A 27,689-nucleotide genomic window follows, 5' to 3' on the forward strand; every position below is an offset into this window, starting at 1 on the left:
ATGGTTTCCAATGGTTTTTCAAAACAAAACAAAGCAAAAAACAGTCTTATTCACCATCCATAGAGCTAGTACAGAACAATTAAGTAAATAGAAGTCATTCAAGGTAACTGAGAGGATCTTCAATGTATAGTCACTGTCACAGCCCACACATTTCCAACCTCATGAGTGGAAAAAGAAGAGCACAGAGGTTGAATAAGTGCAGATCTTGAGCTCATGGGCTTACTCTGCCCACCAACCACCCTCATTGTCCACTGGGCATGACCAATTTGCCTAACTCTAGATTTTCAGTTTCTCATCTGTATAATGTGGAAAACAAAAGTACCCGATTCACATAGAGTTGTTTGGGGGAATTAAATGACAAACTGGGCAGTAACATCCCTGAGAGGTGGTAAACACAAGCTCATAGTTATGACTATTGTTTTGATGGCTCACTTCTATTGAGAACTAATCAAGGCTCCTAGTTTTTATTGCTCAAAATAAATGGTTTTTCAAAATTACTTAATCTGCTGCTTTTCTTACTATTCTGGTTAATATACATGCTTTTTGAATGCTAAAAGAGCACTCTGGACGTGGAATCTTCCTTTTCAGTAATGTCCTTAAAACACTGCCTTATAATAAAAAGCAATGACAAAGTATAATACTGCCTTTAATATCTAAATAGTATAGAATGTGGTAGAATGCTGAGAAAAAAAGCATTCACTCCCTTCTCTGTTGGAAACCACACAGAGGGTGTTTCACAGACTGGAAACCCACAATAATATTAGATTTCTAGACCAGTTTCATCATTTTATTTTAGTCATTAGCTTCCACTGGTAGAGAAGGCAAAGAATTTCTTTAAATAATTACTTCACTCACCTATTCATTTTTTTTTGTGGGACTCTTTTTTTTAATTTATTATTTTCAGCATAACAGTATTCATTATTTTTGCTATTCATTTTTCTTTAATGCAAAAAAATATTTTGGAGTGCCTACTATATACACAGCAATGAGATACAGATTAGTAACAAGACATTAGTATAAACAAGACCCTGGAAATTGTAGAGAGAGAAGACTTGCATATGGCTGATGTGATTAGGAAAGGTTTCTTAGGGGAGGTAGCATTTGAACTTGCCCTCGAACAGCGTCTGACATGCAACTACAGCTCAGTAAATTTCTTTATTTCTTTTTTTTTTTTTTTTTACAGATTTTATTTACTTATTTGGCAGACAGAGATCACACGTAGGCAGAGAGGCAGGCAGAGAGAGAGGAAGGGAAGCAGGCTCCCCGCTGGGCAGAGAGCCCGACGTGGGGCTTGATCCCAGGACCCTGGTATCATGACCTGAGCCGAAAGCAGAGGCTTTAACCCACTGAGCCACCCAGGCACCCCTACAGCTCAGTAAATTTCTATTAAATGAATGAATGTTACTGAATCATTCAATTAAAGTGAATAAATGAATAAAGAAAGAGAAGGCCAGACTTCAGCAGGTAGATACTGAAAAGGGAATCAGTATGAAGAAGGCAAAGAAACTGAGACATGACACAAAACATGTAGAACAGTGAATCTTCCAGGCTTGGAGGACATAGATCTTCTGTGGGGAAAGCCACGACCAGTATAACACTTTGTAGATGCAAGGCTTTTTTTTTTTTTTTTTTTTTTGACAGTAAGTGGGGAGCCACTGCCTCTTTTAAATAAAACTTGACAGAGGCATACTTCTGCACTGAGACATCCTTGAGGAATATTGGTTGGGTGGTGGTACACCAGACAGGAGAGGAGAAAGACTGGAACAGAGATGTTAAGATGGTATCTCTCATCCACACAACAGCCCCTGATGGATAAAGAAGAAATGAGGTCCAGTTCTCTGATCTGCATCGAGTCCTATGCACTCATATTCAGGCCTATGTCTTAGAGGCTTATTATAAAAATACACAAGTGGTGGTTTACAGTATAAACTCAAAGGACCTCTGATATAAACACTGAGGGAAAATGGGAGAAAGTTCTGGTTAGAATAAATTTGGAATGAAATATTGTAATTTTGCAAAGAGATGAAGCATGACCTAGGAAGAACATGCATTAACTGGCCATAACTGCTGCTAAAAATTCACATGACATTAAATTAAGTTAGTTTAACCTTAAATTAAGAGTCAACAATGTGCACAGAATAATAATGTTCTTCATTCAGTCATTCATGTTTAATTTAACTAACAGCATAACTATGACGGCACATTCGGCACATGGCCACACAGTGTTCTTAGAATGTTCCAAGGGAAGTTCTTTGGCATGGGAAGAAACCATGTCAACCTCTTCCTAAGCTTCCTATTGATTGTTATTTAAAATTTCTCTGTTGTAGCAAAACCGATAAACAGTCCAAAAGACTTCAAAATTCCCTAGCCACATATTTATTTAGATGTAACATCATTTTTACTGAAAGATTCATGTATAATCAAAACTTCTAATAACAGGTTAAGTAAATTACAGAATACCTATTTGTCAGAATGACTTACAGATACTAAAATTTCTATCCCAAGGGATATTTTGCCTGATGTTAAATAAAAATCAGATCTGACACTATAAAATATAGCTGTATAAAAAGAATTCAAGAAGAATACATAGGAAAGGAAATGCAGTAAGATATTAACAGCAATTGTCTGAGTTAATTTATTTCTGAGTAAAAATTCTTTTTATTTTTCTCTGTTTTTTAAATAAGGAGATAATAATTTTATATGAAAATCTAACTTAAACAATAAACACAGTCTTTCTACCAGGAGCTGCTACTAACTCTAGAAAACAGTGGAGTTGGAACTGGGACGCAAAGAGATTTCTGCAACCTTAATATAAAGGTTCGGTTTATGGGCCTGTCACAGTAGGTAACACATGGGTAGCACTCAATAAATAGTCCATGAATGAGATATGGCATAGGATAACAAGTCAATTTGGGCAATTCCCTTTTTTAAAAATTCAGTTGGTTAGCAGGATGCCAAGCAAAACACATAATTGGTTATAAAACGTTAATTTCTACCTGATTGTTGTAGCAGAACTGGTAGAGTGAAAGTCCTGGGTAAAATCCAGGTGTTCTTCATTAGCTATTTCTTGGCCCTACTTTTAAGCTTAAAGTTTTCAAAACACAGACCCAGACAGTTCTGTGCAGTAACAACACAGGGAGGTAGCTATTTTGGATAACCTGGACTCCCCTTTCACGAAAGATTTAAACAGTACATTTTTTGTTTTAATTTTGAAGTAAATATTTGAATGTTTTGATTGCTTTCCTATCTTCCTAAATCACCTCATGCATCTTAATTCCTTGCAGACTCATCACTCTTAGGAACGTTAGTTGCTACAATGTCATATGATATAGTAAGTACTTAGTGAGAAGCCTCTACCCTAAATGCTATGATTTTTATGTTCTGAGTCTGTCTTGTCCTTCCTTTGAAGATCCTAAAATATGCCTTTCTGTGGCATATTTTTTGCATACACTTTTCACTTTGCCCAGAACACCTCCCAATAAATTCCTTGTCCATCCATCAAATCCCTGCTCATCTCTCTCACCTTTCAGGAGCCAGCTTTCCTGACAGTTCAGACATAGTATTCCTTTCTGTGTATCTTGTGCTCTTTGATTACCGTATTATTTCATCCCAAAACCTAGTGGCTTAAAATAATAAATATTTATTACCTCACATAGTTTTTGTGGCTTAAGAATTTCGGAGCAGAGAAACTGGGTGGTTCTGGCTCAAGGTCTCTTATGAGGTGTGGTCAAGATGCTGGCCAGGGCTGCAGTCATCTGAAGGCTCGACTGGAGCTGTTGGATCTACTTACTGGCTGATTTGTGCTAGTGGATAAGAGAAGACCCCCCATTTCTTACATGTACCTCTCCACAGGGCCTCTTGAGTATCCTCACAACATGGCAGCTGGCTTCTCCCAGAATGAGTGATCCATGAGAAAGAGCAAGGAAGAAGCCACATGCTTTTGATGTTCTAATCCCAGACATCACCCACCATCATTTCTGCCACATTCTATTCAGTAGAAGCAAATCATTAAGTACAGCCTACATATGGGGGAAGGTAATCTGGTTCTATCTTTTAAAAGGAGATCAAACAATTTGTGGTCAATTTTAAAACCATTGGGACTGCTTTTACTGCATTATATGGTAATTATTTATCCAAAAAATTTCATTTTTCAGGTTGTGTTTTAGAGAATCCTTAAAGCATTTGTTCTATGTTCTAAGTCACAGGGCTCTATGCAGTGACTACAGCAAGTTACAGAGGAAAGACTTTGAATCTTAACACTTATTAGATGTGGATCTGACTTGGGTAATTTACTTGAATCTTTGCTTCTTCCTCTTTAAAGTGAAACTGTAATCATCAGCCCGGTTGTCAGGATTAAATGAGATAATACAGGGGAGAGTACACTGCCAACTGTAAAGTACTGCAGGGTAGGTCTGCACTGGGCCAGCCAGGCTGCAGCGCCCCAGGCCCTGCATCAATACCGCATAATCCAAGCTGTGGAATTCACTGCCTGCTCCACTTCACCACCACGCAAGGGGCCCTTTACGCTCTCTTCTCTTTGCCTCAGACTATTTCCTGAGCTTGTAACACAGAGTTCTATACAGAATAGGTATTCAACAAGCATTTCTCACTGCTGTTGATAGTGTTAGCAGTTGTGCTGGTATTCCTTTCATTTAGGTTAAAACAGGAAGCTCTTTAGATAGCAGTATCTCACAAACTAGAATAGAAAAAGACTAAGACTAAGAGGTCCAGGATAGTAAATTGTCAGAGTACGGGTTCCAGGACAGAATAAACTTATGTTTGCTCCTTGCTCTTCCACAAAGCTTTGTGAACTTTGTGATCTAAGCCTTGGCTTCTTCCTCTATAATGTGGGTATAACAGCATGGCTTTCTTGACAAGGTCACAGTGAAAATTAAAGGAGAAAACTCACAAGAAGCATCTAGAAAACTGATCATGACATGATAAACACTCCATAAATGTGGATTATTATTCATCTTATGATTGTTATTAAAAAGACTCCATCATTAATAAAAGAAACGTGGTCAAAACTGTGAAAGATGACATCCTCTTCTTTGCAAGTCCCATTTTGGCCACTAGGATGACTTACTGACTCCAGGAAAGAGCACTGTCCAAGGACGGCCTTGTCTACCTGGGTGGCTATCTAAAACAGCCTGTCTGGCTGGAGCTATTTCCATTTGCTGTCTTTATGAGCCCAGAGGCATGCACAGCTATGAGCACATTTCAGAAATTTTAAAAATAAACAATGAAATGCCTCATGCTTGCCACACATGTATTTTTCCTTCCATGATTTAGGTTGGCTGGTTCTAAGCCATAAAATGTTTATAATAAGAAAGAAAGAAAAAAAAAAAAAGAATGAAATCTGCCAGCTTCAAACTCTTTAACCCCACCCCCCAAAACTTTCCAACTCAAGGTTAAGATGTGAACAAATGTTCCAACCAGTATGTTCATGAAAGATTTAATAATTACTTTGCTTATGAAAGTTTAAACAGCTGCTTAAGTTAGTAAAAAGGGTCCCACCCAGGCAAAATAACTTGCTGTACCCATTAAGGAGGTTTTACAAATCATAAGACTACATATTCAGATGCAAGGCAAAACTGCATTTGCTCTAATGCCTCTAACCAGTCCGTTGTGTATGGCATGATTCTGTTCACCAGGTCAAACAGGTTTTGTTTATTCCTTCAACAAGGTCTTGACAGCATCACATTAAAGCTGTTTCCAAAAGAATTCCTGGGCTTTTCAATAATTTATTTTTTAAAACATATATACGTGGAAGAAGCCATGCATTTTTCTGTAGGTTATTTTACAGTGTAATTCCAAGAATACAGGGTTCATTATCAGACGGATTTAGAAATGACAGGTCATATCGCATTCCTTTAAAGAAAGAATAACACTTTTCTTTGGGCTTTCATACATACAACTCTCTCCACTTGAAACATTCCCCATCCCAAACCCACCCCCTTAGCTTGGTTAATTCCTCGTGGTTAACTACAAGTGTTGAGGAATCAACGGGATCTCTCCAGAAGGGCTCCCTTGGCTTCCCTGACCAGGATGTTTGCCCCTGAAATGAGTCCCTATTATACCATGTAGCTGCCATATTATGACACTTACCACCTGCCATAGCCGTGATCTGGTTACTTGCTTGTCTTTTCTGCCCCAAGTGCTATGAGGGTAATGTGATACAGCCAGCATATAGTAAGAGCTCAATAAATTCTTTTAGAATTAATGAATGAATTCCACCCAAACTGTACTTTTCCTTCTTTTTCTCCCCTGTATTCAAACTTTAACAACTTCTACCAGGTTTATTTCCTAAATAATTCCTGAATCATCCTCTTTCCCAACATTATGTTAACTGTCCCAGTTCACATCCTATCCCCTAGCTGAATTTCAGTATTTGCCCCCTCTAAATGTATACAGTGGCCAAAGTGTACTAAAATGCAAAGCTCAAAAAATAAATAAAATAAAATAAAATAAAATAAAAGGCAAAACTCCTGCCAAAACCCTTCAGAGACTTCCTACTGCCAACAGGACAAAGCTCCAGCCTTGCACATGGCATGCCAAGGCTGAACTCTGTTCCTCTGATGTGCCCCTCCTATTTCTCAACTCCTTGCTTTTGCATAAGCTCTCCCCTATCCAGTAAAGGTCAATATATATTGACCTTGAGAGGCCTCAGAGAGGCAAAATGACCTACCAAGAAAATGGAAGAGGTAGGCTCTGAATTCTACTCACTCACTATGTTTCTAACTACAGTGCTCTGCTGTCTACTTGAACTAACCCTATTGCTGTAACTCACGCCTGACATGTACTCAGCAAATGTTTTGTATTTATGAATGGTTTTAGAAAAATGAATCTTTAAAAAAAAAACCACCAAAACATAAGCTATCCAGGGTATCTTATGCCTCTATCCTATTTTTTCTCCAAAAGTTTGGGGAATATTACAAATATTTAAACTTTTTTAAAATTCCCAGAGTATACTAGCACAATAAAGCCTAAGAAATGCCACCAAAAAAAGGAGTTTATTTTGCTTTTGCAATAGAAGAGTTCCTAATTGTATCTGAACACAGAATGTTAAAAAACAAGCAAACAAAACATTTACACTGCTACTCTGTCAAATAATCAAAGGGCTCCCACTATATCTTGTTACTATCTAAGCATACAGTAGGTGTACCAGCAGTCTGATGATAATCCCCAAGTATTTTTTTTTTTAAATAATGGAGTTTCAAGGCTGAAAATGATCTTTGAGTTTTCCCAAAGTCCCTCATTCTATAGTTGAAGGATTGAGTGGGCCAAGGTCATTCAGCTTATTTGTGGCAGAAATAAAATCAGAACCAAGGCATGGCCAACACCCACACTGTGTTCCTTCTATTATTCTACACCTGACATTCTCAATCTGGGGTGACTTCTGTCCCAGCCATTGGGCAATGTCGGGAGTTTTTGTGGTTTTTTTGATAGTCATGGTTATAGGGTGTTGGGGGAGAGGCCAAGGGTGCTGCTAAATATTCAACAGTGCACAGAGCAGACCCCTACAACCAAGAATTATTTGGCCCAAAATGTTAATAGTGTAGAAATTAAAGAAACCCTACCCCCACCCCCGACCCATACACACAAAGAAAAAGTGAGCTATCCAATTAACAAACTCGAACTTTCATGTCAATGTTTCCCACTGGCCTGCACAGTACTGCATTATATCTGAAATAATACCTTATAAGAAACTGAAATTGTTCTTTAAATCCATGAAAATAACTGTTATAGAAAAAAATGTATGTATAAAAAAATTTCACTCATCAAAGCTTTATCAAAATGGCCTTGGATATTATCAACCAAAAAAAGTGTGTAACACTTTTCTTTTTCACACAATTCCCTCAGAAGACTTCTGGAATATAGTAAGGCCTAGTAAATCACTGAGGAGCAGAAGAAGTGGGCCAGCCCCAAAAGTCAACACTGGAGAGTCTGTTCTCAGGAGAGAGTCTGTCCTACAGGGGCACTAACTCCCTAGTTTCAGGTCATCGGCCCTTTTGTCAGGTCAGTTTGAGCACAACCCCCTTGTGTGTTTGTCTGTTTGCTGGAGTGAGGGACCCTGGCAGATCCCAGGAAAGGATTATTTGGGCTACTGTCAGGACAGGGTCCCCCTGACACTGGCATGATTCTGGGCTTGGAGGACCCAAAACATGTCACTGTGGGTTCTTTGGGAAGAAAGTAGAATTAATGTACATAATACCCCTCCTCGGCCATTTTCACATATTGAAACTCAATAAAGTATCTGTATTATTGGCATTTTTAAAAGCCTATTGCTAATCCAGAACTTAAAGCTTATGGCTGAATTATGCAACAGGGTTTCAAAATGTGTCAATGCCTCATCAATCACGTATACACTTTTCTAGAGCTGAAAATCACTACACCTTGTCCGTGATTCTTGGGCCAAATCAAAGGGATTCTCTATGTGCTAAATGCTTTTCTCTCCTTAAAGTGCTGTGTGTGAATAATGAGACAGAAGGGGTTGTGCTGGGTGCTAGTCCTAAAGGACGTCTGTCAGCCACTGTGTGAATGTGAGCCTACCCTCTAGTCACCCAGGATGTTCGATCTGCAAGCAGAATGATAAGCAAGTGCAATAAACCCTCTTTCTTTTTAGAGCTAATTTCCATCGCAAGTAACTTGCTCAGCATTATTGAATACTCTTCTTCAGTACGATAGGGAGAGCAAGGTAGAGAGGATGTGTCAGAGATAAGTTAGCCACCCAAAACAACTCAATGTTTATGTCACTGTGGCCATTACATTAGTCCCCTCCTTATCCACAGGGGACACATTCCAAGAGTCCTCTGACTCATCCGGTAGATGCCTGAAACTATGGATAACATTGCACCTTATATATACTATATTTTTTCCTGTACACACACCTATGATAAAGTTTAACTTCTAAATTCGGCACAGAGCTTAACAATTAAAAGCAAAGCTGAGCGATTTTCAGAATGTTTGCCAAAGTTGAGGAGAGCTAGACTCCCTTACCAGCCAAAGAGAGAAGGGTTCTTAGTAGGCATCTGAATCTCCAGCAGACGTGTCCTTTCCCTCCTTCACTCTCATTTTCTGCTCGCTTCTGAACATTCCTTTTCTGCTACGTAATTTCCTCTTATCTATACCTGCCTCCCTCCCTCCATGTCTCTTTTCCTCTGTCTTCTGCTCACCTCTGATTACTCACCCCAGTATTTATCTGTATCATAACCTTTATTTTATAGGGAACAGGAGGCGGGGTCTGACAGCAGGAAACACCAGGCGGAAATCAACGTTTTAAAGTAGCAACTCTTTTTTTTTCCTTAATTTTTTATTAACATATAATATATTTTTATCCCCAGGGGCACAGTTCTGTGAATCACCAGGTTTACACACTTCACAGCACTCACCATAGCACATACCCTCCCCAATGTCCATAACCCCACCCCCCTTCTCCTAACTCCCCTCCCCCCAGCAACACTCAGTTTGTGACTCTTAATCTCACAAAACAAACTGAGGAGATCAATGTTTTAAAACAGCTCTGAGCTTTATGGCAAAAATAGGGGCGAGATTAGAAGTAAAATCAGGGGGGAATAGCAAGGGCCTGAATTAGGACACTTAATAGGATGGGTACCAGACACAGGTCAGTGGTAAAGAGGAGAAAATGAAAACTAACTCACCGTGCTGGCAGGTAAACACGGCTCCTTTCACAGAGACAGAAACTAAAGCAAGTGATGAGGGTCGAAGGAGTTGAGGTGTTCAGCTTTGGACAATAGCTGCATTTAGGGGTCATGTCCAATATGTCAATGGAAAATCGGTATTCCACATGGGCAGGAGAACTTCTAGATTTAAAAGGAATTGATATTAAGAAAATTCTCCAGCCACTTTCTCCTTTACTTCCTCTCTTCATTTTAGTACAACAAAATATGTGTTGAAAGCTACTACATGCCCAGTCCTGGGATAAGCATTAATAAAAAGCCAGAAAAAAAGTAAACAGACTGCCTGCCCGGGGCCTTAGCAAGCTCTGGCGGGAGATTACATAAGAGCATATAATGCTGAGATGAGGTCAAGGTTACCCAAGGAAGCTTCATGGAAGGGGTAAGCATTGATCAGGGATGGACTATGCTTATTCAGGTTCCTTAACTCACCTAATGCCTAGAGAGAAGAACACATGCTTGCTGCCTTCCTTCACAGTCTGGACATCCCCTGTGGTTTCACATAGACTCTGAGACAGATTTGTCCCCCAAAATAGTCACATGGACTTCACTGAACTCATCATTTCTTCTGTGGAAGTAATACTGTGACTTCTTCGTGGGAGAACTTCTGTTAATTTTCTACCCTGTATATCTTGGCAACACCATACATATAACCCACTTCCGGAATGCTATGCAATGCTATGGTAGAGGTAAAAGTTTAATCCTGAGTCTTGGGAACTCTCGGGAATCCACTCACTTAGAGAAGATGTTATCCCCACAGAATACAGGGACTGAAGCAGTCTGATGGAGATCAGCATGCTAAATATTCAGGCTGACTTAGCAACTCTACTCTTAGGCATTTACCCAACAAGAAATGAAGACGTAGGTCCATGGAAAGACTTGCGCAAAAATATTCACAGAAGTTCTACTGGTAACAGTCAAAAACTAGAAACCAACCAGATATCCAACTGCTGAATGGATAAACAAATTGTGGTATATCCATGTGATAAAATATCACTCAGCAGGAATAGAGAGGGATAGACAATTGATAAACAACATGGATTAATCTCAAAAACACTATATGTGAGTGAAAGAAGCTAGACTCAAAAGACTACACATTCTATGGCTCCACTTTTATGAAATTCCAGAGAAGAAAAAAACTCTAGATCTAGAAAGTGGATCAGTAGCTACCAGGGGGCAGAGGAGTGGAGGAGGAGATGGACAGCAAAGGCACATGAGGCAATGTTTGGAGTAATGAAAACATTCCCTATTGTGAGCGCTGTAGTGGTTACATTGCTGCATACATTTTTCAAAGCTCATTGAATTATACACTTAAATTTGGTAAATTTATGTAATTATATTTCTGTAAAGCTGATTTTTTTTTTTTTTCAATCAGCCCGAGCTGAGGAGTAGGCCCAAGCCTTCCCAACCAGGAGATGTCTGTGGCTCTTAGGAAGCCGTGTGAGCCAGCATGACTTCAGCCTTCAGGCTGCTACAGCCCCAAGAACTCCCCTGCTTTAATGCTTTAGCTCAGACCTTGACACCCCCTGGCTGTTTCAGACTAAGGCTCCCAATAACTCATTCTCATCTCATCTCACCCAGCCTAGGGGCCAGAACAGGCTGCTCACCCAGACAACTGATCACAGATAATCCTAAAAACCCCTGCCCTGGACTAGCAGCCTTAAAAATGGCAACACTTTACCCTGGAACTACTAACTGGGGAACATACCTGGTAAGGATTATACTTTAAGGAGTCTGACACCTTGGAAACTGGAACATAGACTCTGGGCTCTTCTGCTGTTATCAGGTTCCTAAAGGGCAAGGGGCTTGTTTCTTTTCTCTACATTGAAAACTAGAGTTTGTCTATAGCTATTTGACTCCCAAGGGTCCTACTGAGATCTTGCTTTTCCATGATTCCTATAGCTACAAGCCTAAGGCTGATGCATGCCCACATCCTGGATGTATTTTGGGAAGGAAAAAAAGGACCTGAACATAATACAAATCCTCACTGCAACAGAGCCCTTATGACTAGGAGAGATCCTGAGTTAAGACATGTACAGAAGTTTCTCCACCACTATTCACTTTTTCTTTCATCCCATTTACCCCTTTAAGCAAAATACAAGTCTGTAATTCTAGAATAACTTGATCTTTAAGTGCTATTTTTCAGCATTTCAATAACTACTAACAGAGGAAATCTGCACCAGACATCTTATCAGAACTGGGTTTTTTTGTACACTTGCTGTCATGTGAAGTAAACTTTTATTCAATGAGTGTGTACACTCTACCAAACACTGTGCTAGGCTATGTGACTGGGCCTCGCTGAGACCTCGCGATAATCCTGCTACATTACACAGACCATCCCTTCTTTGCAGACAAGTTCTCTAAGACTCAGAGAATAAGTAACTTGCTAAACTTATTTAACCTTCAGTTAGCAAAGTCTGAATCTACCTCTAGTACTATTTGATTTTCAAACTTTGCTAAGGAAAAAAAAATAGGAAATTATTATGGTCTAAAACTTGACTTAACATTTTAAGGTGCTGGTTTTGAGTTCCTTCTCAGTCACTTACTAGCTGTGTGGACCTGAGTTTCCTTCTATATCACCTTTGAAATGATAAAAATAAATCCTACTTCACTGAGTTTTGAAAGACTCAAATAACACAATCCACACAATAAGCACAATAAATATTAGCTATTGGTATGATCTCAAGTGCCAACATAGCTCCAAATGGAATAAATAACACACACACACACACACACACACACAACACACACACAAACACACACGTTGAGTTTCTACACCATGGATCCTATTTCATTCTTCAATCCATTGTAAAACTTTTGGTGGGGGGAAAAAAATAAAGACCCTGCCTTGGATGAGTTTCTGTTCCCAGACAGCACATGTACCTCCTTCACTCACCTGCTCTGGGTACTTGCTGCCAATGATCTCTGCTACAGTGTTGAAGGAATCAGCATCTGGGTAGTTCTTTGCCCCCATCTTCAGCTGAATAACAATTCTGTTCCCACGGGAAGCCATCCTGGATATCATCTCTGCATCTTCCACTGTGATACAAGCTGTCGGGATTTTTGGCACACCATCCTGGTATTCCTGAATACCTGTGTGAGGACTTGAGAAAAGAAGGCATCAGGTTACCTTAAAAGTAGAAATGGACTGGAGTACCTGGATGGCTCAGCGGGTTAAGCCTCTGCCTTCAACTCAGGTCATGGTCTCAGGGTCCTGGGATTGAGCCCTGAATCAGGCTCTCTGCTCAAAGGGGAGTCTGCTTCCCCCTTTCTCTCTGCCTGCCTCTCTGCCTCTGTCAAATAAATAAATAAAATCTTTTTTTTAAAAAAGTAGAAAAGGACCAAAAGTATTTTTTAAGTGTCTGTATTTGGCATTTGACTCTCACTGATCTTTGTTTGCATATGAGAACTAGGATGGGTGGGCAACATTGGTTTATTTGCTTTTGATGTGAATTTATCTTTTTATTAAAAATAACTTAGAATTAAAAATAGAGCTTCCCTATGACCCTGCAATTGCACTCCTGGGTATTTACCCCAAAGATACAGATGTAGTGAAAAGAAGGGCCATCTGTACCCCAATGTTTATAGCAGCAATGGCCACAGTCGCCAAACTATGGAAAGAACCAAGATGCCCTTCAACGGATGAATGGATAAGGAAGATGTGGTCCATATACACCATGGAGTATTATGCCTCCATCAGAAAGGATGAATACCCAACTTTTGTAGCAACATGGATGGGACTGGAAGAGATTACGCTGAGTGAAATAAGTCAAGCAGAGAGAGTCAATTATCATATGGTTTCACTTATTTGTGGAGCATAACAAATAGCATGGAGGACAAGGGGCGTTAGAGAGGAGTAGGGAATTTGGGTAAATTGGAAGGGGAGGTAAACCATGAGAGACTATGGACTCTGAAAAACAATCTGAGGGGTTTGAAGTGGGGGGCGTGGGAGGCTGGGGTACCAGGTGGTGGGTATTATAGACGGCACGGCTTGCATGGAGCACTGGGTGTGGTGAAAAAATAATGAATAATGTTTTTCTGAAAATAAATAAATTGAAAAAAAATAACTTAGAAACTTCAACTTAAAATGATTATCTTATTAAAAACATTACGTGAATTTTATTTTTATACTTTGATGATCCCTTAAAGTTGCGAGTTGCCTCAAACTGAAAAGAACATTAACAATGCTTTCAGGACCAAGAGGTGAGTGAACACATGTGTTCGAGAAGACAAAGAAAGCTCTGAAGTTCATCAAGGCTACAGACCAGAAGACCCACACCTCTGGAAGAAAACTGCCCACATACATCCAGCTCTCTGGTCATGGGCAAGCTCTGGGGATACTCTCTTCCCTCTCAACCACAGAGATCCAAACATGCAGCCCAGCATTGGTGGTAGAATGTTTTGCAGGAAAACTGTAGAACTATGGGAAATGTTTGTGCTTCATGAAGAATAGTGCTGAATAAATCCCAGTTTCTGATTTAACTGCTACAAGAAAATGAAAACCAGGATAATTTTGGCACTAAAACAAAAATATTATCCCAACAGTCAAGTTTTTCCTGGTAATTTCCATATGCTTCTTAGATTACTGAAAACACTTATCATTAAAGTTTCTGTTAGTCTATTGTTGATCCAACCTCTATACATGCTAATTGAGTTTATCAAACTCATTTCCAAAAGTTGCTCTTTCAGACTGACCCTTTTCGATCCTGAGGTAGGACTCCAAACCTTCCCAAACCACAACTCCCTCAGGACCAAGCCAGCACAGGCTTCCTAGTGTGCATCACGCCCTATCAGCCTATTTCTATCTTCTGTGAAGGCACAAGCTAACAGCCTCCCTCTTAAAAGTAATTTTTCTTTTCCTACTTCCATGTTTGTTTCAGGTTGCCTCATATTTGTAGGAAACCCTTTCTCCTCCTCTCAGCCACAGCATATTTCTCTCCTGTAGAAGGGACTCCAACCTCCACATGCATAAACATGAATGATCCAGTCTTATCACTGCTTTCTTGGTGTGACTGCACTGTTGTGACAATATGTCTGGTGACTATTTACTTACTTAGAGAAATTGCACAGCAAAATGATTAAGAACAGAGACTGAGGAGCAAAACCATCTAGGTTCAAATCTGGGTTATGGAACTTATTGCTAACTGACTTTGGGCAAAGTATATATAATTGCTTCAGTGGTTTCATCCATAAATAAAAGTGATAATAATACTTAATTCACAGAATTACTTTGCAGATTCAATTAATTTATACAAGTGAATCACTTGCCATGAAACAGCACTCAATAATACTAAATATTTATTTTGTTAACTTGTCTGTTACATCATCCCTGCAGAAGGAGATGGTTTCATCTAAAATCCTTGGAACCATCTTAGCACACCCTCTATGAAGATCTTAAATGTTAGTCTTCATCAAGAGAGAAACAAATGACTTATAAACTCAAAAATTATGATACAGAAACCCTGAATCTGAACCCCTGCTCTGGAATATGCCTAATCCACTCTAACTTCTGGTTCACGGTGGGCTGTGGGGTCCCATAATTAAGGTCAAATACTGGCTCTACCATGACATGAAGCAACCCACATGACCTCTCTGCTTCTGAGTTTCCACATCTATTAAGTGGAGAATAATATTAATATTGACTTCATAATATTTCTGTGAGGATAAAAGATAGTATATAGAAAGAATTTTAAATGGTATTTGGCACATTATAATTATTTAATAAATATTAGTTATTATTTATTCAGTGCAATTTTTCCACGGAGTTGGTAGAATGATTAATGACCAAAAGTACTCTGAAACGTCTAGGAAGACAATCTAAATATTTATTGTTCGGATAATCTTACGTGATGTCTGGGATTCAACAAATGCTCTCCTTGTTCTCAGACTCTCCTACTCAGAGGAGTTCAGGTAAACAGACTCTCTCTTTTTAAAAAGTTTTTATTTAAATTCCAGTTAGTTAACATACAGTGTAATATTGGTTTCAGGTGTGCAGTATAGTAATTCAACACTTCTATACAACACCTGATGCTCATCACAAGTACATTCCTTAATTCCTATTACCTATTTAACCCATCCCTCCACCCACCTCCCCTTTGGTAACCATCAATTTGTTCTCTACCTTAAAAGTCTGTTTCTTTGTTTGCCAATCTCATTTTCATTTCTTTCCTTTCACTTGTTTGTTTTGTTTAAATGATTTTTTAAATATAAATTTGTAGCAATAAGTTTCAGGTAATTTTCTTAAAGTCAGGACAGTAAGTTGGGCTTGTACCCATGGCTCCAATGAGGAAAACAGCACTGAAAGTCATCTTCCAACTATGGTTCAGAATTCAAGATATAAAAGGCTTTGTAATTTGTTTCTGCCATTAAGAATGTCCTCCGGGGGGCGCCTGGGTGGCTCAGTGGGTTAAGTCTCTGCCTTCGGCTCAGGTCATGATCCCAGGGTCCTGGGATCGAGTCCCACATGGGGCTCTCTGCTGAGTGGAGAGCCTGCTTTCCTCTCTCTCTCTCTCTGCCTGCCTCTCTGCCTACTTGTGATCTCTCTCTGTCAAATAAATAAATAAAATCTTAAAAAAAAAAAAAAAAAAAAGAATATCCTCCAGTAGGGCAATCTAGCACGGTTTAGAAGTAGGAAGAATGAGGACTCAACATTTTTATCTGGAGCCCTGTCCTTTCACTGCCAATTATTCTACAAGGGATAATCAGCCTTAAACACCACCTTCCTGCTCCCATTTATAACCCCACCTGCAACTGAACAATAGCAAAGGGTAAACTATAAAGCAAGCTGTAAAAAAATCCAAACGGTTGTACTTAAAAATTAATACCAACTCTTTACAAACTCTTCCAAAACCTTTAAGAGAAGGAAATACTTCCCAACTTACTCTACAAGATCATGATTACTGATATCAAAACCAGACAAAGATATCATAAGAAAAGAAAACTATGCACTAACATCTTTTATGAATATCAATGCAAAAAAAAAACCTTAACAAAATAAAAGCAAACTGATACCAGCAACAAATAAAAAGGATTATATACCATGACCAAGAGGGATTTATCCCAGAAATGCAAGGTTGGTTTAACATCCAAGAATCAACTAATGTAATATATCATGTAATACAAAAGGACAAAAGCCATATGATCATCTCAATAGATACTGAGAAATCTAACAGTCCTTCATGATAAAGAAAAAAAAAGCTATGATAACAAGAGAGTGTGGCACTGGTATGAGGATAGACATAAGTCAATAGAATAAATTTAAAGTCCAAAAATAAACCTTCAAAAGAATGGTCAGCTCATTTCAACAAGAATGCCAAAATAATTCAATGGATATAGATAAATATTTTCAAAGAAATGGTGCTGGGGCCAATAAAATATCCACATGTAACAGAAAAGAAATCTGTACCCATATCTCGTAACATATATTAAAATCAATTAAAAAATTAATCACAGGGGGCACCTGGGTGGCTAAGTTGGTTATGTCTGACTCTTGTTTTCGGCTCAGGTCACAGTCAATGTCGTGAGATCCAGCCCTGAGTCAGGCTCTGTGCTGGGTGTAGAGACTGCTTAAGATTCTCTTTCTCCCTCTTTCTCTGCCCTCTCCCTCCCCTCTCTCTCTAAAAAAATAAAAATAAAAATAAGATAAAATCTTTAAAAAATTAATCAGATCTAAGTGTAAGAGCTAAAACTATGAAACTTCATGACCTTGGGTAATGAAATTGTATCTTAGATACAACACTAAAACCATAAGCAACAAAAGAAAAAATAGATAAACTGAACCATCGAAATTGTAAACCCTCGTAATTCAAAAGACACCATCAAAAAGTGATAAGACAATGCTCAGAATGGGAGAAAATGTCCATAAACTCTGTACCTTATAAGGCACTTATATCTAAAATATATACAGACCTCTTGACAACTCAATAATAAAATAGCTAACTAATTAAAAAATGGGTAAAGAATGTGAATAGACTTTCTTCAAATAGAATATACAGACATTGAGCACATAACAGAATGCTAAATACCATTAGACATCAGGAAAATGCAAATCCAAACCACAATGAAATGTCATTCATACCCAGCAGGATGGCTATGATCAAAAAGACAGATAAAAACAAGTATTGGCAAGGATGTGGAAAATTTGAAACCCTGTACATTGCTGATAAAATGTAAAATGGTGTAGCCACTTTAAAAACAGTCTGACAAAAAAAAAGTCTGACAGTTCCTTAAAAAGTGAAACAGTTACTACTAGATATATATTCAAGAGAAATGAGGATATATATTCACAAAAACTTGCACACTAATGTTCATAACAGCATTATTCATAATAGTCAAACATAAAAACAACCCTTATGTCTATAAGGTCATGAATGGATAAATAAAATGTATGTCCATACAACAGAATATTACTTAACAATAAAACATTATGCTCTTACACAGGTTGCAATGTGGATGAACCTTGAAAATATTATCTTAAGTGAAAGAATTTTTTTTAAAAGACCACATATTATAAGATTCCACTTATATGAAATGTTTAGTATAGGTAAATCTGTAGAGGTAGAAAGTAAGTTTTATGTTGCCTAGAGCTGGTTGAGGGCAAGGAAAATGAGTAGTGAATGCTAGTAAGTATAGGATTTCTTTGGGAGATAATGACAATGTTCTAAAATTAGTGATGGGTGTTGTACAAATTCGTGATTATCAGCTCTTCTTTTCTTAAAATATTTTTATTTATTTATCTGACAGACAGAAATCACAAGCAGGAAGAGAGGCAGAGAGAGAGGAAGGGAGGCAGGCTCCCCACCGAGCAGAGCGCCCAACTCAGGGCTCGATCCCAGGACCTTGTGATCATGACCTGAGCCAAAGGCAGAGGCTCCAACCCACTGAGCCACCCAGGTGTCCCGATTATCAGCTCTTCTGATTCACCAGCTTGCCGGCCATAGATCTTGGGACTCCTTAGCTCCATAATCACATGAGTCAAATCATAATAAATCTCTTCATATATATATATACATATATACATATATATATATATATATTCATTTGGTTCTATTTTTCTAAAGAATCATGACTAAAACAGCCACAATGAGTCAAATTTCATTTTACTTGTGGCAAATATATTCCAAACATTTGCAATGATCAAAATGTGGTGATCAAAAATGGTGCTTTATATATTTAAAAATTATAAATATTAATCTTAATTCTTTCTTTTCACAAATACACAGCATCATATCAAATAAATAAATCCAAATTAAAATTACTGAAAGAAGCCATTATAAAGCATTCTGGGAAGATAGTGAAGAAATCCTGCCCTGTAAGAAGTGCTCAAGGGAATCTTATAAGATGAAATGAAAAGACACTAGACAGTAACTTGAAGCCATATAAAGAAATAAAGACCTCAATAAATAAATAGGCAATTATAAGAGCTATTTTTATTGTAACAATGGTTTATAGTACTGCTTTCATGTTTTCTGAATGATTTAAGAGACTAATGCATTTAAAATAATTACTAGTTTATTTGGGGACACATAATGTATTAAGATGTAACTTGGTGATATCACACCAAAAATATGGGTGTAGAGCTGAAAAGGATCATTTTTTTTTTTTTTTAAGATTTTACTTATTTATTTGACAGAGAGAGATCACAAGTAGGCAGAGAGGCAGGCAGAGAGAGAGGAAGGGAAGCAGGCCCCCTGCTGAGCAGAGAGCCCGATGCGGGACTCAATCCCAGGACCCCGAGATCATGACCTGATCCGAAGGCAGCGGCTTAACCCACTGAGCCACCCAGGCGCCCCAAGGATCAGTTTTTATATGTTACTGAAGTTAAGCTGGTATAAATTCAAATTACAGTCCTATAATTTTATGTATATATGAGTCCTATATTCTCTAGAATACAAACAAAAGGAAATGAAAAAGAAATATAAACATTCCACTACAAAATATCATCTAAACACAAAAGAAGACAGTAATGCAGAAAAAGAGGGACCAAAAAAAGCTAGAAAGCATAAAGAAAGCAAATAGCAGAATGAAAGGAATGAGTTCCTACTTACCAATAATTACTTCACATGTAAATAGATTAAAATCTCTAATCAAAAGGTGGAGATTGGCAGAATGGATTTTTAAAATTATCTAACTACATGCTATCTACAAGAGAATTACTGAAGAGCTCAGGACACAAATATTTTTAAAATAAAAGGATGAAAAAATATATTCCATGCAAATATTAACCAAAAGAGAATAAAGATGGCTATATTTATATCAGACAAAACAGACTTTAAAATCAAAAAGGGTTATAAGAGACAAAGAAGAACATTTATATTAATGAAAGGGTCAATACAGTAAGAAGATATTAACAACTATGAACATTTATGTACCTAGTGGTAGACTATCAATATATATGAAGCAAAAAACTGACAGAAATGAAGGTAGAAATAGACAGCTCTAGAATAACAGTTTGAGATTTCAATACTCAACTCTTACTAGTGAATAGAACAACCTATGACATACACCTGTTCATAAACATTCTCCTCTTGGGTGGTCCCTCAGCATTTACTCCCGGCGTCTAAGGCCTATAAAAGTAGGTCCTAAAGGAGGTGGGGTTTCAGAGATCTACTCGCCTCGTATCCTCTCAAAACACACTTCTGTCCATGAGTCCCCTTGATAAGCCATTTCTCATCAAGCTGGACTTCTCGATCTTTTTCTTCAGGTTTTTTTTTTTTTTCTTTTGTCTCCTTCAGCCTTTAGAAGTCATTTTGTGTATACCTCCCTTTCACAGAACAGACAAAAGATAAGTAAGGAAATAGAGGACTTAACACAATAAACCCACTAGATCTAAGAGACAACTCTAGCCAATAATGACACACTCTCAAGGAGAAGAGTCTGGAAAGGGTGGAGGCTTCTGGCTTCTCCGAACAGGCCCCACTTTTTGTTTTCTTATCCTGGGCCTCTGGGTGTTATGGATGAGAACTAGGTGGGGGCTGAGTGGCAAGAATGTGTGTACATCTCAAGGACCTAGATGCATGAATGTGGCATACAAATCCAAAGCACACATGGAATGTTTTCCGGGATAGGTCATGTTAGGCCACAAAGTGAGTCTCAACATACTTGAAAAGGTATGTATAATGTAAAGCATCTTCCCTGGCCAGAACAGAATGACATTAGAAACATAACAGAAGGAGAGTGAAAATTCACAAATTTGTGGAAACTAAACAGCATACTCTCAACCAGCCAATGGATCAAAGATGAAATCATAAGGGAAATTATAAAATATTTAGCTATGAATGAAAATAAAACCACAGCATATGAAAACATAGAATGCAGCAAAAGCACTGTTAAGAGGAAAAGTTTTACATTAAAAAACAGGAAAGATCTCAAATCAACCACCAAAATTTATGACTTAAGGAACTAGATACAGAAAAAGAAGAACAAACTAAACTCAAAGCTAGTGAAAGAAAGGAAATAAAGATTAGAACAAATATTTAAAAAAATTAGAGTAGAGCTTAATGAAACAGAGAATAGAAAAAAGAACAGAAAATAAAACCAAAATAAATCAAAAAAACCAGAAGTTGGTTCTTTGAAAAGATCAATAAAATTGACAAACATTTAGCTAGCTGGACTGAGAAATATAGAGAGAATAGTCATATTACTACAATCAGCAATAAAACTGGGGACATTACTACCAATTCCACAGAAATAAAAAAGGATTATAAAAGTGTATGAGCAATTATATGCTAACAAACTGGATAACCTAAATGAAATGGACAAATTTCTAGGAACATAAAACCTACCAACTCTAAGCCATGAATAAATAGAAAACCTGAATACATCTGTAACCAGTAAGGAAATTGAATTAGTAATCAAAAAATCTCTTTGCAAGGAAAAGCCCTGGCCATGATGACTTCAAGTTCAAATTCTACCTAACATTTTTTTAAAATTTATTTTTCATTTTTTTTTATTGTGTTCTGTTGGTCACCATACAGTACATCATTAGTTTCTGATGTAGTGTTACATGATTCATTGTTTGTGTGTAACACCCAGTGTTCCATGAAATCTGTGCCCTCCTTAATACCCATTCTCCCTAACCCCCACCCTTCTAAAACCCTCAGTTTGTCTCCTGGAGTCCATAGTCTCTCATGGTTCATCTCCCACTCCACTTTCTCCCCCTTCATTTTTCCCCTCCTTCTCCTAATGTCCTCCATTATACAACCTCCATACAATGGTAGTGAAATAATACAAATAAGTTGTATAATGTCCTCCATATAATGTCCTCCATATAATATTAGTTCTACAAATAAGTGAAACCATATGATAATTGACTTTCTGTGTTTGACTTATTTCACTTAGCATAACCTCCTCCAGTCCCATCCATGTTAATGCAAAAGCTGGGTTTTCATCCTTTCTGATGGCTAATAATCCATTGTATATATGGATCTAACATTTAAAGAAGAACTAACATCAACCCTTCTAAAACTTTTTTTAAAGAGTAAAAAGGAGGGATTACTTTCTAATTCACTCTATGAAGCCAGTATTACTCTAACACCAAAGCCAGGCAAGAACACTACAAGGAAATAAACTATAGATCAATAACCCTTAGAAACACTCATGTAAAAATGCTCAACAAAATACTAGCAAATGGCGGCATATTAAAAGGATTATACACCATGACTAAGTGGAATTTATTCTTGGAATGCAAGGATGGTTCAATATACAAAAATCAATCAATATAACTGACCACATTAACAGAATTAAGGGGAAAAATATGATCATCTTAAGTAACGAAGAAAAGACATATGACAAATTTCAAGACCCTTTCATGATAAAAACATTCGAGAAACTAAAAATAGAAAGAAATTATCTCAGTATAATTAAAGCCATATATGAAGAACTCCCAGCAAACATACTTCATGGCAAAAAACTGAAAGTCTTTCCTCTAAAATCAGGAACACAGCAAGGATGCTAACTTTTGCAACTTCTATTCAATACATTACTGAAAGTTCTTGCCAGAGCAGTCATGCAAGAAAAAGAAATAAAAGATATCTAAATTAGAAAGGACAAAAAAAATTGTATTTGTTCACAAGCGATGTGATCTTATATGTAAAAAGACTAAAGACTCTGCAAAAAAAACCCTGTCAGAACTAATAAATCAATTCACCAAAGTAACAGGATACAAAGCCTACACACAAATATCAGATGCATTTCTATACATGAACAATGAACAATCTGAAAACAAACTACAATAATAATTCCATTTACAATAGCACTGAAAAGACTTATATACTTAGGAATAAACTTAAACAAGAAAGTGAAAAACTTGTACAATGGAAACTATAAAACACTGCTGAAAAGCAATTAAAGACAATATAAGTAAATGGAAACACATTCAATGTTCATGGATTAGAAGACTTACATTGTTAAGATGTCAACACTCCCCAAAGCAGTCTACAGATTCAATGCAATCCTTATCAAAAAATTCCAATGACATGTTTTGTGGAAATAGAAAAAAAAACACCTTAAAATTCTCAAGAGAAGCTTACTAGTTCTTGAAAAAGAACAAAGCTGGAGGAGTCACATTTCCAGGTTTCAAAACTTACTACAAAGCTACCACAACCAAAACAGTGTTATACTTGCATAAACACAAACTGACGTATTAAAATAGCACAGGAATAAACCCTTGACTATACAGATTTTTGACAGGTGCAAAGACCTTTCAATGTGGGAAAGGGCAGAACTTTCAACAAATGGTGCTGGGAAAACTGGATATCCACATGCAAAAGAATGAAGTTGGATCTTTATTTAATATCACATACAAAAATAAACTCAAAATGGATCAAAGGTTTAAATGAAAGATCTAAAACTATAAAACTCTTAGAAGAAAAATGTAGGGCAAAAACTTCATAACATTAGATTCTAAGAACTTCTTGGAAATGACACCAAAGGCAAAGACAACAAAAGAAAAACAGACAAATTAGACTTCATGAATATTGGAAAATATTGGGCATTAAAAGGCAATATCAACAGGTAAAAAAATCAATACACAGAATGAGGGAAAATGCTCACAATCATATCTCTGATAAGGGATTAACATTCAAAATAATTTGAAAACTCCAAAAGCTTAACAACAAAAACCAGACAACCCAATTTAAAAGTGAGCAAAGATTTGACTAGGCATTTCAACAAAGAAAATATACAACTGTCCAATAAGCCCAAAAAAGATGCTCGACATCACTAAACATTAGGGAAATGCAAACCAAAACTAATGAGACACTACCTTACGCCTAGTAGGTATGTCTAGAATGTCTACTAGGATGTCTACACTCAAAAAACAGCAAATAACAGATGTTGGTAAGAAGGCATAGAAATAAGAACCTTTGTGCACTATAACGAGGAATATAAAATAGATAGACTCTTTGAAAAACAATATTGTGGTTCCTTAAAAAATTAAAAATAGAATTATCATATGATCTGGCAATTCCACTTCTAGGCATAAACCCAAAACAGTTAAAAGCAGAGTCTCAAAGATATAAACCCATGTTCATAGCACCATTATTCACAATAGCTGAACTCAAATACTGGCTACCCTAGTATTCATCAGTGGATGACTTGATAAACACAATGTGGTATATACAGACAACAGAATATTATTGAGCTTTAAAAAGAAAGGAAATTCTGAAATACACTGCAACAGGAATAAACTTTGAGGGTATTATGCTAAGTGAAATAAGGCAGTCACAAAAAACAAATACCATATGATTCCACTTATATGAGGTACTTAGGGTAATCAAAATCATGGAGGCAGAAAGTAGGATGGTTTTCAGGGACTGGTGGTGAGTGGAAAAGTGGAAACTGTTCAATGGGTATAGAATTTCAGATTTATAAGATGAAAGAGTTATGGAGATGGATAGTTCTGATGTTTCACATTATGAATGTGTTTAATACCACTAACCTATACACTTAAAATGGGTAAGATGGTAAATTTTATGTCATTTGTATTTTAAAAAGACATTACATACATAAAATAAAACCCAGTACTGTGGAAATTATGAGGGAAAGTATACATACATTCCATGCTGATGGAATTATTTAATTAATTTAGTATTTCTAGAGTGTGATCTCCCAATATGTAGCCAGAATTGTAAAATTTTTTACTTTCTTTGCTTATTCTGCTTTGAAGGACAAACTCTTTGGCAATATTATAAAATGAGAAAAAAAACAATTTATATTAAGATGTTCCCTGCATCTCTGTATATAAATGTGAAAATCTAGAAACAATCCAGCAGAAGTGGCAGGAAAATGAGACTGGCAAGGCAAGTAAATGGCTGAAAGCAATACATGGAAACATGTAGATGAAATAATGTTAAACTAAAAGAACCGAATATGAAATGCACATGATAAAAATTGAACATGAATCTGGAGTGATATAAATTAAGTTAATATCCACTTGATTCTTTGAGAAACTACACTCATCCTGTTAGGCTATAATCATGTGAACTGCAACATTACCAATAAGCAGAATTAAATTCTTAAAAATCTATGCCACAGTCTATAAAATAACCTGGAAGCAAAGCCTGAAGCTATCACAGTGGCAGTTTGAATCCTTGAAATACTAGGTCATAGGCATTTGAGCACCTGTGGCAAATTAACAGAAAAATATCTGTTGAAATTTTCCTTTCTTCCACCATCAATTACGGGAAATACTTGCAGCTGAATCCTTATGCAGTGTCGGTCCACCAGTGTGCCATCTAGGCAGAATTACAAAGCTAATATTTTTTTGCTGTCAATCGAATTTGTGTTCAAGGGCTCTTCCTGTGCATCTGGTAGTGTTTTAACTGTTTATTCACATTTGTGGACATCTTCTGAGGCAATAGGTACGTGTTTTAGTCTTCTAATCGTTAGGAAAATGGTATACGAGATCTCTTTCCCACAATGATACAGAGGGGCACAGAATCAACTCTGAAAAGACTCCTGGCACAGATAGGAAATCAGCACTCAGTTACTTCAAAAGGGGTAAAATAATGTCTACTAGCAGCATCTGCACATTATTATCAGTAAACTTGCTCAAATAAGACATTTCCATAAAATAAAAACGGATGCCCTGCCCTTTGCTTTAAAATTTTTCTTCCTTGACCTTTTTAAAGCTTTATTTTGGTATTATTTTTTTCCTCCTTATTTTTAGGCACCACAAAAAGGCCTTTACTTAAATAGTAGAGCCTTAAACCCTACAGATTTAAGGACGTGATATCATTATCCCATGGGCCCCTAAAGCATAAATTCTTCAAAACTCCCAACATACCATAAAGAAAAGTTAAACTCTCTGACGGAGCAGGCCATGGAACATTTCCCCAAACATGAATGATAATAATAGCTAGCACTTACCGAGCAGTTGCTACAGGGCTGGTGGCGTTCTGAGTGTTTTACATACATTAATTCATTTACCAGTCACTATAACCCTATGAAGTAAGCACTCTACTTGTCCCCACTTTACAGCTGGGGAAATTGAAGTAAAGAGAGGCTAAGCCATAGTCTCACAGCTAGAAGCTGACAAAGTTGGAACTGAACCCTGGCAGTATGGCTGGAGTTCACCCTCTTAATGCATATAGAATCTATATTATATTGCCACTCACCACTCTAGGAACAATGATGATGATTTTCATGATGATGATGATGGTTAACAGCAAGCAAAATAATACTATCTATTGAATACTTAAGACATATACTGAGCTAAGCAATTTCATTGATTACCTTATTTAATCTTCATATCCATTCTGAGATGGGTGCCCATAGACCCATTCCTGAAAGGAACTGACAAACTCAGAGTTCATGAATAGCTCCAGTGCTCTGGGCAAGGAAAAGCAAACTCTGAGACCAAGCTCTTCTTCCCAGGTTCAAGGGAACCTATTCAAGCCACACAGCACCTCTTAATCTTTTATATTCCTTCTGACGGGCAGACTGAGAAAAATGATATATTATGATGGAAAGCACTTGCACTGTGTCTGATAGATAATTTGTGGCTTTTCAATGGTAGTTATGATCATCCCCACCCATATTTTACATATACTTCTATACTTCATATTCATCACAGGGCATTGTAACTATTTATATGTTTTATGCCCATTATGCATCTTTGATCTATTCTAGACTACCAGTTCTCAATTCTCTTTGTTGCTTTTTGCCTACCCAATGCTACGGCACAGTTTTTAGCCCAGAATATGTGCTCAGAAAACATAGAGTTTTCTAACCTGTGGCCTCCGATGCTAATTTTCACTCATTATAATATTATCTCTTTGAACTCTATTACCAGTTTTCTCCAAACTTTACTATTTATTGATCATGTATTATGGGGTCACAATCAGTTGGAGGTTTTGATAAAACACAGATCATTGGGCCCAACATCCAGAATTTCTGATTCAGGAAGTGCAGAGTGGGACCAAAGAATGTGCATTTCTAACAAATTCCCAGGTGATGCCAATATTGTTGGTCCCAAGTGTTGGAGAGTTGGAGCCTTCACCAGAAGAGTTTATTCAAAAATAGGTGCTTGTTGGGGCACCAGGGTGGCTCAGTGGGTTAAGCCGCTGCCTTCGGCTCACGTCATGATCTCAGGGTCCTGGGATCGAGTCCCGCATCGGGCTTTCTGTTCAGCAGGGAGCCTGCTTCCCTCTCTCTCTCTCTCTCTCTGCCTGCCTCTCTGTCTACTTGTGATCTCTCTCTGTCAAATAAATAAATAAAATCTTTTAAAAAATAGGTGCTTGCTGATGGAAAAAGTGTATTCTTGACAGAATATTCTTCTAGAGAATTGATCACAAACATACACAGGTAAGGTAAGCACTACATGCAGGACACTAATACAGGTTCTATGAAAGAATCATCCCTGCTCTCAAGGAAGGGACATTATTTGAGACAATTAGTCATTTCATGAGAAGAGTGACTACAGAGTTATGGATTTAATGAACATAGTAACAAACCAACCCAAATTCACCTAACAAAAGGAGTGTTAGCTCT

At 37.4% G+C, this 27,689-nt stretch overlaps 1 protein-coding gene across 1 annotated transcript in view; it reads right to left on the reverse strand.

The window, feature by feature from the left end:
* Window positions 1–27,689, reverse strand: part of CPQ (carboxypeptidase Q) — a 450,704-nt gene that overhangs the window by 232,854 nt on the left and 190,161 nt on the right. The window contains exon 4 of the mRNA XM_044245247.1: window positions 12,595–12,802. Coding sequence (XP_044101182.1) covers window positions 12,595–12,802 — 208 coding nt within the window. The remainder of the gene's footprint in view (window positions 1–12,594; window positions 12,803–27,689) is intronic.

This window comes from Neovison vison, chromosome 4 (assembly GCF_020171115.1).
Source record: "Neovison vison isolate M4711 chromosome 4, ASM_NN_V1, whole genome shotgun sequence".
NCBI lineage: Eukaryota > Metazoa > Chordata > Mammalia > Carnivora > Mustelidae > Neogale > Neogale vison.